The sequence below is a fragment of the Scyliorhinus canicula genome, chromosome 21 (assembly GCF_902713615.1).
Source record: "Scyliorhinus canicula chromosome 21, sScyCan1.1, whole genome shotgun sequence".
Taxonomy (NCBI): Eukaryota; Metazoa; Chordata; class Chondrichthyes; order Carcharhiniformes; family Scyliorhinidae; genus Scyliorhinus; species Scyliorhinus canicula.
This window is the reverse complement of record NC_052166.1, coordinates 47,767,530-47,784,233: the sequence shown is the minus strand read 5'-3', so window position 1 is coordinate 47,784,233 and position 16,704 is coordinate 47,767,530. Positions and strand designations below refer to the sequence as shown.

At 44.7% G+C, this 16,704-nt stretch overlaps 1 protein-coding gene across 3 annotated transcripts in view; it reads left to right on the top strand.

Moving 5' to 3' along the window:
• scai (suppressor of cancer cell invasion) overlaps positions 1-16,704 on the top strand; it is a 222,252-nt gene that overhangs the window by 101,808 nt on the left and 103,740 nt on the right. For all 3 annotated transcript variants that reach the window (XR_005458494.1, XM_038781892.1, XM_038781891.1), the window contains exons 3-7: positions 4,041-4,136; positions 6,894-6,980; positions 9,250-9,348; positions 9,697-9,793; positions 15,624-15,722. Coding sequence is in view for 2 of the 3 variants with exons in the window: in XM_038781892.1 (XP_038637820.1) it covers positions 4,041-4,136; positions 6,894-6,980; positions 9,250-9,348; positions 9,697-9,793; positions 15,624-15,722 (478 nt within the window). In the remaining variant the exon portion in view is untranslated. The remainder of the gene's footprint in view (positions 1-4,040; positions 4,137-6,893; positions 6,981-9,249; positions 9,349-9,696; positions 9,794-15,623; positions 15,723-16,704) is intronic.

The following is a 16,704-nucleotide window of genomic DNA, read 5'->3' as shown; positions in this document are numbered from 1 at the left end:
CTTGATACATAAATAATTATAAAAAAGCTCAAATGTAAATATGTGCTACATTGGATGTATTTAATGTAAAACAACTTAATTTTTGTGTGCATTAGAACAAGAGATGATGTTGAGGTAAATTCTTGAAAATGAGCAATGTTTGAAGTTATCAAAAGCAATTCAAGTTTATGCTAAATGGTTGTAGTTGCCACAATAGCCATTAAAAGGATTTCCAACAGAACAGTACAGAATAATCATAAACTGCCATATCAAAGTAATGTCCACAAAAGCTGAAAAATGGTGATACAATGTTGAGTTTTCAGTCAGAACATAAAATTAGCCTGTTTTTCAAAAGACAGTGAGCTGGATTGAGCGGATCATGTCTGGTTTCTCTAGCATAATGTCACAGGACAAAATACAAATGCACAAAAATGGCTGGACGAGGACTGGATAACAACAGTGAATTCATCACAAAGACATCCTTGCCTGATGTGGAATGCAAGGTCATTTAAGCTGATGGGCTATCAACATACAGGATTTAATTTCATTCCACGGCCCATTAATTTTCCATCTTAGCAGACAGTAATAATGCCCACATGATCTATACAGTGACAGACCAAAAAAGCAAGCCAATAACTTAAAGCAAAATTAAGAAGCTAGGTCAGCTGCATCATTTTCGGCGTCAGTCAATTAAGGTGCCTTTTTTGGGGGGTAATGGTAATACAATGAGAGAAGGAAGATCATTGATTTGTTTTCTCCATTCACAACCTGACATTGATCATTTTATTTACAAAGCTATTTTGATGTGAACCTCTGCAGTCACCTTCTATTTTGATCATATTTGTTTGAAAAATTAACACTGAATGTTTCATTATATTTATCTCTTATTTCCATAGCAATGAAAATAGACTCTTTACTTAAATATCTGAACATTGCAATTTGAATGTTGAATACAAATTTTTGAGAGAAGTATTGAAGTAGTGCATTATACTGTAACGCTCCCATGGCTGTGCAAAATGGTAAGATTTCTTTGCCCAGATCTTCTGCATGTCTCCATAGGCAGGGTGGGCAAAAGTAGTACTAAAGCAAATTCCCATGTAACTCTTATTAGTTGCTTTTCGAAGATAGGAAGCAGAGACCTTAAGATTAGGAGGGAGGAGGAGGAAGGAAAGAGACAAAGGTGGGGGGGGGGGAGACGAAGGTGGTGGGGGAAGAGACAAAGGTGGGGATTGAGGTGGGTGGGGGGGGGGGGAGACAAATGTGGGGATAGAGGTGGGTGGGTGGGGGGGCGAGAATGGTGGGGATTGAGGTGGGCGGGGCAAGAATGGTGGGGATTGAGGTGGGTGGGCGGGGAGAGAAAGATGGGGATTTAGGTGGGTGGGGGCTGCAGAGAAAGGTGGGGATTGAAGTGGGTGGGGGGGGTGACGGGGGGGGGGGGGGGAGGAGGTCGGTGGGGGCTGGAGAGAAAGGTGGGGATTGAGGTGGGTGGGGGGAGACAAAGGTGGCTGGGGGGGGGGAGACAAAGGTGGGGATTGAGGTGGGTGTGGGGGGAGAGAATGGTGGGGATTGAGGTGGGTGGGCGGGGAGAGAAAGGTGGGGATTGAGGTGGGTGGGGGCTGGAGAGAAATGTGGTGGTGGGGACTGAAGCGGGTGGGTAGGTGGGGGGGGCAGAATGGTGGGGATTGAGGTGGGTGGGAGGGGAGAGAAAGGTAGGGATTAAGGTGGGTGGGGGCTGCAAAGAAAGGTGGGGATTGAAGTGGGTGGATGGGGGTGATGGGGGGGATGTCGGTGGGGGCTGGAGAGAAAGGTGGGGATTGAGGTGGGTGGGCGGGGAGACAAAGGTAGGAATTGAGGTGGGGGGGATGTCGGTGGGGGCTGGAGAGAAAGGTGGGGATTGAGGTGGGTGTGGGGGGAGACAAAGGTGGGAATTGAGGTGGGTGGGTGGGGGGCGAGAATGGTGGGGATTGAGGTGAGGTGGGGGTGGGGCAAGAATGGTGGGGATTGAGGTGGGTGGGCGGGGAGAGAAAGGTGGGGATTGAGGTGGGTGGGGGCTGGAGAGAAAGGTGGTGGGGACTGAAGTGGGTGGATGGGGGTTGATAGGGGGGAATCGGAAGTGGGTGGGGTGGGGAGGACTGATAGGCAGGGATCGGGGGAGAGGAGATAGCTGGGGATCAGAGGTGAGTAGTGGCAGCGAGAGATAGATGGGGATTGGAGGGGGCAGTGGCGGTCTAGGGGCATGCTTCACGCCATTTTATTTGCAGAGCGGCCACCATATCATTTTTAGGGTGGATATTCCTGACGTTGAGTGTCAGGAAATGTATCCCGTCACTGATGGGGATGTGTGTGTGAAGACAATCATGTCACACATTTATGTCGACATAAAACACAATGTGGCTGTTCTTGCGATATGTTCCGCTCCCGTCGCCAAATCCACCGCACTTGATCGGGAGCAGAAGATCCCAGCAACATGTACAGGAAAGCTAGCGAAGTAAGAAAAGGTGGAGGGTTAAATTAATTGATGAAGAAGAATATCACTGTGCAGGAACTAGAGGATGTTATGGAGGATCCAAGGACAGAACCTTTGGTTAAACAATAGAGATGCTGCTATACTATTAAGTGTATTTTATTAGGCCAGGGCAGCACGGTGGCACAGTGGTTAGCCCTGCAGCCTCACAGCGCCGAGGTCCCAGGTTTGATCCCGGCTCTGGGTCACTGTCCGTGTGGTGTTTGCAAATTCTCCCCGTGTTTGCGTGGGTTTCACCCCCACAATCCAAAGATGTGCAGGCTAGGTGGATTGGCCATGCTAAATTACCCCTTAATTGGAAAAAATGAATTGGGTACTCTAAATTTATTTTTTTTTTAAGTGTATTTTATAGGCCAACAATATGTGGCAAAGATATAGATTGTCGAATTTGAAGGATAAGTTATTGTGAGATTTGGAAGATTATATTTTGAGCTGTTTCTGTAAGGTAAAATGAAACGGGTCATGTTACTTATTCAGAAGTCTGCCTGACAGCAAGCTTCGATGACTTGATCATTAGAGATTAAATTGGGCCCATATTATTTTGTTGGGAAGAAGGTGAATGTCAGCTTGCAAATAGTTGTACTACTGCCCATTTACCTCAATTTTCAAGTCAATTTTTCCCCTCTTTACCTTTGCCTTTCCTTTCCAGGGAAGACTCTTTCATCTCCCTTCAATCCTTCTATCCATTTTCTTTAGCAACTGTAAAAATATTAAAGGTGACACTGACTTGTGGAACAAGATGAACTTTGACCATGTACCTGCTCTGTCACTAAGATTGCCGACAACCATCTGAGTACCTGTTTCTGCCCCTGCTTTTGATCATCAGCCCTAACCTCTCTCTCTGGCTCAGTGTTGAATTTTGATTGACAACACTGCTCTGATGCACCTTGGAATGCTTAACCACGTTAAAGATGCTATATTAATTCAAGTTGTTGCAATTGATCTGTGATAAGCCTGAAAGAATTCTGATGTAGGCATTGTGGGCCCTTTGAGTAATAGTTCCAAATTAATTATTGAATTAGCAATATTTGTTGAATTATAAAGTTAATATATGAATATCTAGTCCATGTTTGTCTTTCTGCTGTCTTTATTCACCTAATTCCCATCCCTTGTCTTCTGCCTCTTTGTCTGACCCACCTCAATACCCACCTTTCTCTCTTCCCCCCCCCCTCCCAAAGTGGCTGAAGTGGTGTTCAGCCACTTTATCAATGACTCCCACATTTCATATTCCGTCATCCAGCCATCTTCCTTGTTTCTCAAGGCTATTTGGCTTACTGTCATGAGTAGGATCACGAATTCAATAATAACTCCCTTATTTGTAACTTTCCACTAATGTGTCCCATTAAGTTTGTATTGTTCTAGCTGTTAACCCTTGCTTCACATTCTCACATCCACCTTTCTCTCCCCTCACACCCACCTCAATCCCCACCTTTTTCTCCCCTCTCACCAGACCTCAATCCCCACCATTCTCGCCTCCCACCCACCTCAAGTTTAACCCATGACTCTAAAATAAATACAGATTATTCTTTTCTTACAGGGATTTACCTCAGTATGGACAAAAACAATGGCAGTCATATTTTGGACGTACGTTTGATGTTTACACGAAGCTCTGGAAGTTCCAACAGCAGCACAGGTTGGGAGAAATTTTGCTTGACAGACTATTCAATTAAATAATACTTTATTTTCAGCAGGTTATTCCAAAATGAGGAAAACAGATAAGTGGCGGATGATCCTACCAGCTGCAGTGATTTTCATTTGGGTTTAGTCACAGGAAGTGGGTGGGATTCTCCAATAATGGGGCTATGTCCCCATGCACGTGTAAAAAAATTTGCAAATCATTCTGGACTTACCTGGAGTAAGTTCAGGGTGGTTCTGCCATTTGCAGGGAGCTAACAGGGCCCCAGAGTGCTCCTCGCAGCTCCGGCTGCCGATAGGGGCCCCTGCACTTACAGTCAGGGGTCCGCGCATGATGGCGGCCTGTGTCGGCTGACCGTGCAACATGGCGGACCCACACTGCGAAGCGACAGCAAGGAGATAGGCACCCCCCCAGATCGCGTGCGCCCGTGGATCAGTGGCCCCTGATCTGGCGCCTCATCAACTGCGCGTGCCCGATTGGCGGCGATTCCCTGGAGAACCGCGGGAGCGGTGTCGGATCCGATCGTGGGTCTGACGCCCATGTTCCGCCCCCACGCCAAGTGCGATTTCGGCACAGAGGCTCGGAGAATCCCGCCCGTGGTCTCCAGGTTAGCTTGTTTCACAGCGCCAGGGTCCCAAGTTCGATTCCCGGTTTGGGTCACTTGTCTGTGCGGAGTCTGCATGTTCTTCCTGTGTTTACGTGGGTTTCTTCCGGGTGCTCCGGTTTCCTCCCGCAAGTCCCGAATGACGTGCTGTTAGATAATTTGGACATTCTGAATTCTCCCTCTGTGTACTCGAACAGGCGCCAGAATGTGGCGACTCGGGGGCTTTTCACAGTAACTTCATTGGAGTGTTAATGTAAGCATCTTGTGACAATAAAGATTATTATTAGTACAGTATACTTGGCTCGGTGAAATTACTACCATTGTGTTTCTCTTAAGAGTTAGGTTAATTACCACTGTTGCATCATGGCCCTGAGGACCTGGGTTCGATTCCGGCCCCGGGTCACTGTCCGTGTGGAATGTGTACATTCTCCCCATGTCTGCGTGGGTCTCACTCCCACAACCCAAAGATGTGCCTGGTAGGTGGATTGGGCCACGCTAAATTGCCCCTTAACTGTAAAAGAATTGGGTACTCTAAATTTATTTTAAAAAGAGTTAGATTAACTACACGTTTAAAATTTACATTTAACCTGTTTATAACTGAATTAAGAGTTTGAGTACGGCCTACATAGTGGATGGTTGAAAGTGCAGTTGTGCCCATGCATGGATTTCCAGTGTTGAGGAGAGTGGTTCAACATGCCGCACTTGTTCATGTTTGATAATGATATTCTAACCACCAGGTGAATGGCTTTAACTGGAGCAGGGTTGACAGTGCTCACAGTATTTAAATTTTTACATCTTTACAATCTGCCAATCATACAGTTTTAGTCAGATTTTGGTGGGAAAGTATAGCAGAGTATGTATATAAATAACTTGATTTCTCTATACAGGAGTGATTAGAATGAGGTTCTTGCAAAAAGCATTGGTGCATTGATGGGATAACTAGATAACCACGTGAGGGATAAAAAGAATAGAAAGATTTATTGAATGTTAATAGATTAAGTAAAGTAACAGTGGGTCTGTGTGGAGCATGGTTAAGTTGGGCTGTATGGCCTGTTTCTGCTTTGTAAATTCTATGTAGTACAATGTTGAGTCCAACTTTGTTTCAGACTGCTTGCTGATATCAGGGTGGAAAGAGGAAAATATACTTCCAAAAATCCAATTAATCTTGCTTACCTTGATTAAACTGGAGGTGAAGCATTGTATTTTGAATTGGTCAGATAAAGAGCTCTTTTGTTCTCTAAATTGTGTCTCCAACTTGCTGGAGGAAATGGATAAGGGTCACATTCTGTTACGTGGATAAAACAAGAGCCGTTGTGATGTAACAATTGTGTCCGAGGTATTGCCACGTGATCAATTTTGCACATATTAGGGTGGCGCGGTGGCACAGTGGATAGCACTTCTGCCTCATAGTGCCAAGGACCCATGTTCGATCCCGGCCCCGGGTCACAGTCCGTGTGGAGTTTGAACATTCTCCCCGTGTCTGTGTGGTTATCACCCTCACAATCCACAGATGTGCAGGCTAGGTGGATAGGCCACGCTAAATTGCCCCTTAATTGGAAAAAAATAATTGGGTACTCGAAATTTATTTAAAATTTCTTTTGCACATATTAAAAATTGGTAGTATTTCGCTCTACATTGCAACACATTTTTAGTCGTGGCTTTAAAGTTATTGCATGTTGCACTTAATTGGCACCATAAAACTAGTGTTCGCTGAATATACAAGTGCCAAGTTAGAATTGATCTGTACAGTTATTTTGAAAGTTTAGTCACACTGTTGCGACATCCTGGGTCAGTGTGTGGTCAATTCCAGCCCCACTTGACCCGGAGTCACAACATGGGTGAAATGACTTTTATTTTAAAATATCCAGGGTGTTAGGTTTCCCAACAACTATAGCCACTAGATTTGTAAATTTAAACACAATTATCTCATTAACAGTAACTATAATTAAATAGGCAAAAAATGCAGCCCAGAGAGTGGTAACAGTAGGTCTCCATTAACGATCCATGGACCATAAACAATAAAGACAAAATAAAAGAAATAGAAACTAGGGGAATCAACAGGAATGGCCCTTACAATATATGTAAATTGTCTCATGCATCTTTATACATACTGTACGTATTTTGTGTTATTTGTGCATCTTTCACCCTAGGCAAATTCTGGACAATAGATATGGTCTGAAGCGGTGGCAGATTGGAGAAATTGCTTCAAAAATAGGACAACTCTACTACCATTATTAGTAAGTTTGATTTTGGAAATGTTTAAAACAAATTAATTAACAATTAACACAAAATCACTCCAGGCCTGAGTAGCACTGTTTGTATGTCTCAACCTTTCGCCTCTCTCACTCTGTCTTTCTGTCCTCGCTCCTTTCCTGCTCTTTATCTCTCTCGCACGCTCTCCCTCTTGCTCAGTCTCTCTCCATCCCCTTTTCCACTGTCTCTCACTCTTCAGCTTTCTGCTTTCGGTCTGCCCCTCGTGCTCGTGCGCTCGCTCCCATTCCGCTGAGGTGGAGGCTCAGTGTTGTTCCACATGGTGATGGATAACTGGAGGCATGCAGCTCTGAGGGTTCCAGCCTGCATTGGGCCACGGGCATCCCATTTTTGGCCATGATTGCTGAAGCTAATGGGTCAGTGCTGGAGTGGATGGGGAATGACTCCTCACTCTGGGAGTATCACATGCTCCTCTCCATTTGGGTGCTCCTTGGCATCTCCCCACCTCCCTGGGGAGGAGGGGCACCTGAAGGAAGATTGAAATGCCTTGGTGAGCTGCACAGTAGCACAGTGATTAGCACTGTCGCTTAATAGCTCCAATGTCCCAGGTTTGATTCCCGGTTTGGGTCACTGTCTGTGCGGAGTCTGCATATTCTCCCCGTGTCTGCGTGGGTTTCCTCCGGGTGCTACGGTTTCCTACCACAGTCCAAAGATGTGCAGGTTAGGTGGATTGGCCATGTTAAATTGCCCTTCGTGTCCAAAAAAGGATAGGTGGGGTTACTGGGTTACAGGGATAGGTTGGAGGTGTGGGCTTAAGTAGGGTGCTCTTTCCAAGGGCCAGTGCAGACTCGATGGGCCGAATGGCCTCCTGCACTGTAAAGTTTATGATTGTATGTTTCCCTTTCCCCTGAGCCCAAGGCTAGAGCGATGGAATGCAGGTCAGAGCGTGTATGCTTTGAATGCTCAACCTGGCTCATCATGGCACTTGCTACCCTCTCCATGGCGGAAGCCATCTGCTCACGGACTTGGGACAGGGCAGAACCCATGGATTGAATGCACTCCTCAATTGCATGTGCAAAGCTGCACGTGACCTCTTGCATCTCCAGCACATTTTCCCGTAACCTTTTCTGCATGTCCAGTGGGCTCCTTGTGGCCTCAGCCAGAGGCCTGCCATCTGCCTTGGGCACGGCAAGGGCCTGGTCTCCAGCAGTCCTCCCAGTGTCAGAGGACCCGGCTATTCTAGCCTCTCTCAGCTTCAGGGACATGTGTGTAATATGTCCACCAGATAGTGACCCTGATTCTACGCATGATCTCTGCACTGACGGAGGTTGTTGATGAGGCAGGTGCTGGTGTACTCTCAGCATCCACACAGGAGAAGCCTTCTGACTCCTTGGTTGCGGCCTAAACCGTGCATGGAAATGGCCTGTGGTGGAGAACACATTAAGTACCTGCACAGTGTGAGCAGCCGTTCCTACTGTGCTAATGGCCAACCTACCTCCTCTCCTGCGATCTAGGCGTCTACTTCCTCTGTCAGGGTAGGATTCTCAGATCGGCCACTCTACCCCTGTTTTGGCTCTCTCCCTGGCATTATGTGTCTGTTTCTCCTGCATGACAATGTTCAGAGTTGGTGACTTGTCAGCTGGAATCCAACTCCCTTGTCTGTATGAATCCCCATCACATCCTGGCCTGTCATTCTCACATTGCATCTAAGCACAAAGAATAGGCAAGTCATTCAACTAGTTACTGCTCTGCACCCGTGTCCTGCTATGGATTCGCCAGTTGTTCACTTCCTCTGCTACCCCGTTCCAGGCCACCTTGATAAGGCGGGAGGGTCTCCTAATGGCATCTGCAAGAATGAACACCACTTGCCTTTCCTGATGGCCTGGAGGAGATCCTGCAGGAGGCATCCCTGAACCGTGGGGTGCATCTAACATCTTTAAGGAGGGCATGAGGGTTTGGGGGCCAGGACAAGATGATTGATAGCGGGGGGGGGGGGGGGGGGAGGAGAGAGAGAATGAAAAGCTTCCCTCTCACGCAATTACATGTGTCATGCATGCACTCCACTGGCACTTTACATTTTACTTGTGAGAACGAGCAAAAAAACAAGACAGCAGGAGTGCCACTTACTTTCCACAGTCAGGAATGGTGTACCATGGATAAAATGTCACCCGTTGTTTCTCAAAACTTTTATTTCCCTTTTTGCACCATTTTGGCCTGTTTCTCCCCAACTCATGCCAATATAATGCTGCCTTATTTTTCTTTTTTGTTTTGTTTCCCTCCCACCCCATTCTTTAGCTTGCGTACTTCTGAGACCAGTTATCTGAATGAAGCATTTTCTTTCTACTCTGCAATAAGACAAAGGGCCTACTATTCCCAGGTCACTAAGGAGGATAGGTATGCTAATCTATATAGTTTCATAAATATCTTTTGTGTGTTTATAACTACAAACTGCTGCAGGCATAACATGTTACAGAAATGGTTACATACAAGCCTTGACTGCTGAAATACCTGTGTACAGGATTTGTTCTTATTTTCTGTTATGGGCAACAATTTTCATGTTTTCAAAAAATGCCCCTAAATTAAAGCAGCAAAGTTGGGAAATATGCCTAAATTAGGTGTGGAAAATTCAAACTGTGTTCAATTTAAATTGTAATGGTAAACATTTTTCACTTATTTCTTGGTTGGATGCATCACTCAATGTTTCTTTCCTTTGAATCTGTTTGGTGTGCTCACTTTTTGTAGGCCTGAGCTTGTGGTCAAAAAGTTACGGTATTATGCACGATACATAGTGGTTTGTCTGCTGCTTAACAAAATGGACCTTGTTGGAGAGCTAGTTAAGGTATGAGTCTTTTTTATGAAGTTTCAGGTTCCTGATACTTTTTTATAGATGCCTACAGTTTTTTAAAGAAATATTTCTTTTTAGCTCCATCCATTAAGGATTACTTTGCCACTGACTGCGTTTCTCCAACCCTACTCCACCTTGGGGAGAGTGAAACAGAATTGCAAGGTCCTGACATTCTGTTTGATCCTTAACTGCGCTTCAAACCCGTATTATTCATCATCAAGAGTTTATAATTTCCATCTCTGAAACATTTCCTGCTTCTATCCCTGCCTCCACTCTACACCTGCTGAAAACCGTAGCCATGTTGTTTGCCGCACACTGTTTTCCCCAATTTATTTCCTAATGCCTCCTATCCTACAACTTGTCATACACTCGTCCTTCTGACCAGCTATCCCATCACCTTGTTCTTGATGATGTACACTATTTCCTTCTTCCCCAACACAGCTGAATTTAAAATCCTTCCCCTCATCTTCAAGTCACTTTTGTGGCCTTGCACTACTCTCCAACAGTCCTCCAGCTTTGGGCGTCCGCACATTTTTTAAAGAAAAAGCCTCAAAAAGCACAACCTTGTTTTGATTAAGCTCTCTATCAGCATTCCCAACTCTCTCCCTGTGGTTTTGCACATGGATCTGTAATTTAGTTAACAGTGTTGTTTCTTTTCTTTCACATTCTTTCTGTAAACACCTTGGGATGTGTTTTCTTCTAAAATCATTGTAGCAGTTGTTGAATTTTAGAGCAGATGTGACATTGAAAGTCTTTCTAGTTGTGAATTTGACATTATACATGAGTACATTTATTAAACTACTCCAAATTCAATTTTGCACATGTTTAGGCTGGGTACAATATAGCTGCATGTTACTATCTGATGCTGTTTGCTAGGGAGTGTGTGATCCATTTACTATTGCATATGTTATTCCAGTTGACCTTGTAATGAAACAGGGAATATGAATAGATTGATAGGAGATTGAGGGAACGAGTGCGTTTCAAAGTAATGAAAATAATTTTTTCTCACTGCCTAGTTCATTTCCTGTCCTTGCTTGAGGAATAATGGTAGCTATTCTAGTAACTAATACAATAATTTTATCAGACTATTTCCTAATTTCCAATAATTTATCTTGTTATTTAATTAATTCTCAGCACATCAAATTACTTTTCGGAAATTCTAATTCAACAGAAATCTACTTCTGCTATTTAAAAACTTATTTTAAAAATATTTAAATTTTAAAATGCCTATTCAATCATTTGGGCTTGGGCCTTGGCATTGGCCTTCTTAATTATTTAATGGAATGTGCATACAAGAATTTCAACCATGCGTGGATAGATGGTTATTGTCTCGACACATGTACAAAAAATAATTACGTGAGCAGAGTTGCCACTGATCCGATTTTTTTCCAGTTTGTTCTTGAAGATGTTGTATTTCCCTTATTAGCCATTCTCCAATTTACAGACTCTACACTTTTCACTATTTTATTTCACTTATTCTTTCATGGGATGCAAGTGTTGCTGGCAAGTACAGTATTTGTTGTCCATCCATAATTGCCCTTGAGAAGATAGTGGTGAGCCACTGCCTTCCTGAACCACCGCAGTCCATCTGGTGTCAATACACACACAATGCTGTTAGAAAGGGAGCTCGGATTTTTGACCCAGAAACTGTGGAGGAATGGTGATGTAGTTTTGAGTCAGGATTTTGTGTGGCTTGGTGGTGTTCCAATGCAACTGCTATTCTTTTTCTTCTGGAAGGAGGTGGGATGAGTTGCTGCAGTGAATCTTGTATGTGACACACACTGCTGTCACTATGTGGTAATGGAGGGAGTGAATGTTTAAACTGGTGGATGGGTACCAATCAGGTGGGATGTTTTGTCCTGGATGGTGTCAAGCTTCTTGAATGCTGTTGGAGCTGCACTCCTCCAGGTATGCAGAGAGAATTTAATGACACTCCTGATTTGCACCTTGTAAATGATGGAGAGGCTTTAGGGAGTCAGGAGGTGAATTACTTGGCCACAAAATTCCTAGCCCCTGACCTGTTTTAACTACAGTATTTACAGGTCCAGTTAAGTTTGTGGTCAACATTAAATGTTCCCCAGATGTTGATTTTTCTGGAGAGGTGAATAAGATGAAAATGTCTACGGATGTCATTTATATGTACTTCCAGAAGGCATTTGATAAAGTCCCACACAAGACTGTCAACTAAGGTGGAAGCCCGTGGAGTTGAGGGTAAATTATTGACATAGTTAGGAAATGAGTGGCAGGCAACAGTTGAGATCATGAGTAATTACTCTAATTGGTAGGAGGTGATTAGTGGTGTACCACAGGGATCTGTGTTGGGGCCTCATTAATGACTTGGATGATGGCATTGAAAGTAATATATCCAAATTTGTGGATGACACAAGGTTCAGTGGCATTGGAGACAGCCTAGACGATAGCATAAAATTGCAAGGAGATATTGCCAGACTAAGTGAATGAGCAAAAGTGTGGTAGGTGGAATTTAATGTAAGCAAGTGTGAGGTTATCCATTTTGGACCAAAAAAGGATAGAGCAGAGTACTTTCTAAATGGAAAGAGGTTAGGTACAGTGGATGTCCAAAGAGACTTGGGGATCAAGTGCATAGGTCCTTGAAATGCTAGGAACAAGTGCAGAAAATAATTAAAAAGGATAATATCTAGAGGATTGGAATATTGGGGTTATGCTGCAGCTTTACAAGACCCTGGTTAGAGCCTGGGCTGGATTCTCCATTCAGCGACTCCAGAATCCGGAAACGTGATCAGGCGGAGAATCGCATGTCAACTGAAAATCGAGGCTGGCGCCAGGCACCCGATGGAATGTCATGTGCCGGTATCTCAGCAACTGGAATGCCATGCGCCGATGCCTCTACAGCGGTGTGATTGCATTCAACACTGGTGTGGGCATGCAAATCTAACAGTAAAATGCTGTGAGACATAGAATTTACAATGCAGAAGGAGGCCATTTGGCCCATCGAGTCTGCACCGGCTCTTGGAAAGAGCACCCCACCCAAGGTCCACACCTCCACCCTATCCCCATAACCCAGTAGCCCCACCCAACACTTAAGGGCAATTTTGGACCCTAAGGGCAATTTAGCATGGCCAATCCACCTAACCTGCACATCTTTGGACTGTGGGAGGAAACTGGAGCACCTGGAGGAAACCCACACACACGGGGAGGATGTGTAGACTCCGCACAGACAGTGACCCAAGCCAGAATCGAACCTGAGACCCTGGAGTTGTGAAGCAATTGTGCTATCCACAATGCTATTGTGCTGTTGGCACATCATTAACGGGCCCAACTGCGAATTTCTGGGCCCCCCCCACGATGCTCTGCCTCCACCAGAGTGAATTACTGACGGCGAGGTTCACTTGTTGTATTTAAAGTCGGGAAACAGGACCGTGGTTATTGATGGAGAGAGAGGGGGTACGAAAGGTGTCCAATATTGCTATAGTTTGCTGACAGATGTGTGGCTGGCCGGGTGGCTTCTGCTAGGGCAGGGAGAATAGCGGGGCGGGGTGGCTAGGAGGTCGTTCGGGGTGGACAGACACAGACCATCATTTCCGCAACCTGCAAGGCAGCCAAACGCACACAGCTCACTCTCAACTGTGAATTTAGCATCACGGGTCATATGGGTGCCTCCCCAGGTCACCCCCCTTAGGCACCCCAACAACGCAGCGCCATTTTCTTGGCTGGGATGTGGGTGTGTGAGGAATGGAGAGCCTATACACAGTTGCTGGTTGTCAGGTTGTCCAGTACCGATCCCGACCCCGGCGAATCACATGCCAGAGTTCGTTGGAATTGCTTTAGTTCCACTTTGGCACCTGTGCTAGCCAGTTAGTGTGCCCTGAATCACTCCGGGACTGGTGCCAAATCTGGGCCGTAGAACTTACGGAATTCAGTCCTGGTGTCAGCACTTTGTCTCTGACACTGAGAATCCCCCCCATTTGGTTCTGGACACCACACCATAGGAAGGATATTTTGGCCTTGGAGGGAGTGTAATGTAGGTTTACAAAAATTATTCCTGGATTACAGGATTTGAGTTACAAGGAGAGATTACTCAAATTAAATACGTTTTCAATTGAATTGAGAAGGTTAAGGGGGTGATCTGATTGAAGTATTCAAGACATTAGCAGGGAAAGGCAGTGTAGATAGAAATAAACTATTTCTAGTTTGGAGATTCTAAAACTAGGGGGCATAGTTTAAAAATTATGGGTAGACTATTCAAGGGAGATGTTAGGAAGAATGTCTTCACTCAGAGTGGTAGAGGCTTTGAACTCTCCCTCAACAGCAGTTGAAGTTAGATCAGTTGTAATTTTAAATCTGAGAGATCGATTTTTGTCAAGCAAAAATATGAAATGATATGGGCCAAAAGCCAAAAACATGGGGCGGAATTCTCTGAAAATGGGGCTATGTCCCCATGCCCGCGAGAGAACTGTCACGAATCACTCTGGACTTTTTTCTAGAAAGTCCAGAGTGATTCTCCATTTTGAAGGGGACTAGCAGGGCCCCAGAGTAGTCCCCACAGCTCCGACTGCCGATATGGGACCCTGCAATTCCGGCCGCGGGTCCACGCATGCGCGCGGCGGCCTGCCTGCGGCAGTGCCTTGCACAACATGGCGGACCCACACAGCAAGGCGGCCGCCGCCGATAGGTGACCCCCGATCGTGAGCCTGGGTCCGCATCCGCCACTCGAGCTCCGGCCGGGTGGTACCATGAGGGAACCACGCCAGTGGGAACTCTGGCAGCTGCCAGCTGAGAATCGCCACAGGGGCCTCTTTCAATGGCCCCCGACTGGCGCCGTGGCGACCGCGTGCACAACCAGCTGTGATTCTCCGGTCTGCAGAGAATTGCGAGAAGGCGTCAGACCCGATCCCCGCGCCGAGCGCGATTTCAGAGAATCCTGCCCTAGGAGTTGGGTCACAGATCTGTCATGATCTGTGAATGGCGGAACAGGCTCGTGGGGCTGAATGGCCTACTCCTGTTCCTATGTTGGTGGAGGATTCTGCAATGGTCATGCAGTTGAATGTCAAGGAAATATGGTTAGATTCTCTCATTGGAGATGGTCATCGTCTGGCACTTATATGGTGAAGAATTACGTGCCACTTATTAGCCCAAGCCTGAATGTTGTCCAGATCTTGTATATGGACACGGACTGCTTCAACATCAGAGAAAGTTGTGACTGACACTGAACACTATTGTTGTCTACAACCTTTAAGAAGAAAGTACATGAAATTGATGGAAAAGAATGTTGAAAAAAGTTTCACATTGTATTTTAACTATCCCCCCGCCCCTCCCCATTTTCTTCCTGTCTCTCAAGAAGGCACTGACCCGTGGGATACGAGTCCATCAACATTTGGAACTCTCTGGTATCTTGCCCAAGTGGCAATTTTTCATTAAACCTCGAAAATCAATGTGTGCCAGCATGAAGAACTTTCAACCTGAACTGAATTTAGAAGATGCCTTTCATGTTTAAACCACTGTTATATTTTAGTTTAACTGTAGCATAGCTTAAATACGGCTTCATCTATACTTAACATTCTTGGGATGAAGTCTCCGCCTCCCCAGCCACGTGTTCCTTGGCGGCAGGCCGTTGCTGCCAGCAGGATTCTCCCTTCACGCCACCGGCCAATGGGATTTCCCATTGTAGGCACCCCACTCCGCCAGGAAACCTGCAGACCGGGGTGCGCTGCCAGCAGAACGGAGAGTCCAGCTGGCGGATAATTCACCCCTGTGCCTGCTGTTATTGTTGGAGTTGTAATTTTTTAAATGGTGAGCTAGTTGTAGATCCATATTACACACTAAAAGTAAAATCTAATTTTAATAGGAACTGTCAGATGAAATTGAAGATTATACACATCGGTTCAACACTGAAGATCAGCTAGAATGGAATCTTGTGCTACAGGAGGTGGCAGCATTTGTTGAGGTCTGTTTAATAGTAAACTGGAGTTATGGAAAATATGAGAATATGAAAATAAGTTATTCGGTCGCCATGTCATATCTATGTGTTTAAAGTTACTTGTATTGCTAGTTAACTAACTTCAAATGAACCTTTTTCAGTTAATGCTGATGGGTATGCTTTGATGACTAATTTAATGCAGTTGATGCCATTTGCGAATAGCTTAATTTAACTCCTTATGTGTGGTACAACCCAATTGGAAGAGTTTTAAATCTTTCCAAGATTCACTAAAACTCATCGGTTGAAATTAGAGTTTTGCCTGTTCTTAGTCAGGCAGTTGGAAGATTTGTCAACTTAATGGCAAGGAGGAAAGAAATAGACTGAACGCCAATATTTGAAATTTACTTGGTGGCTATCAAGTAATATTGTTATTTTCTCCTGATTTGTTATATGAAGAAATATATTAATTAAGTGATGGTAGATAGAGACTAAATGGTGCATGTAAAACAGAATGTGCAAAAACATTATCTCATTAAGTTAGCATATACCAATTTCCAGCCTTGGTTTGATTATGTATGGAACGCTTGAAGTTAATTCCAAAGCCATGAAGTTTTTACGAAACATGAAGGTAACTGACGAGAAATTGGTCATGTATTAACAGTTTGTATTTGAACTGCCCATTCTGTTGCCTGAAGTGCATGGTGTCAGACAGTACTAGATTCATGCACCATTGCAAGCCTGAAGTACAAAATTAAAAAGTCCAGTGGAGCAAGGAGCCATCTTCATATTCCACTAAGTTTGTCTTATCAAATTTGTGACAAAGTGAATAATAAATAGAATCATATATTAGAGAAAGCTACAGCTATCTTGAATATTTTATAATAAAATATTTTGGAAATGGTAGAAGAACAACCTTGATTGTTCAGTATTTCCTTTTTGGTTCTTGCATTGTTCAGTGTTTTAATATGTTGTACCAATCTATCTTCTATTTATATTACTTTATTGATGT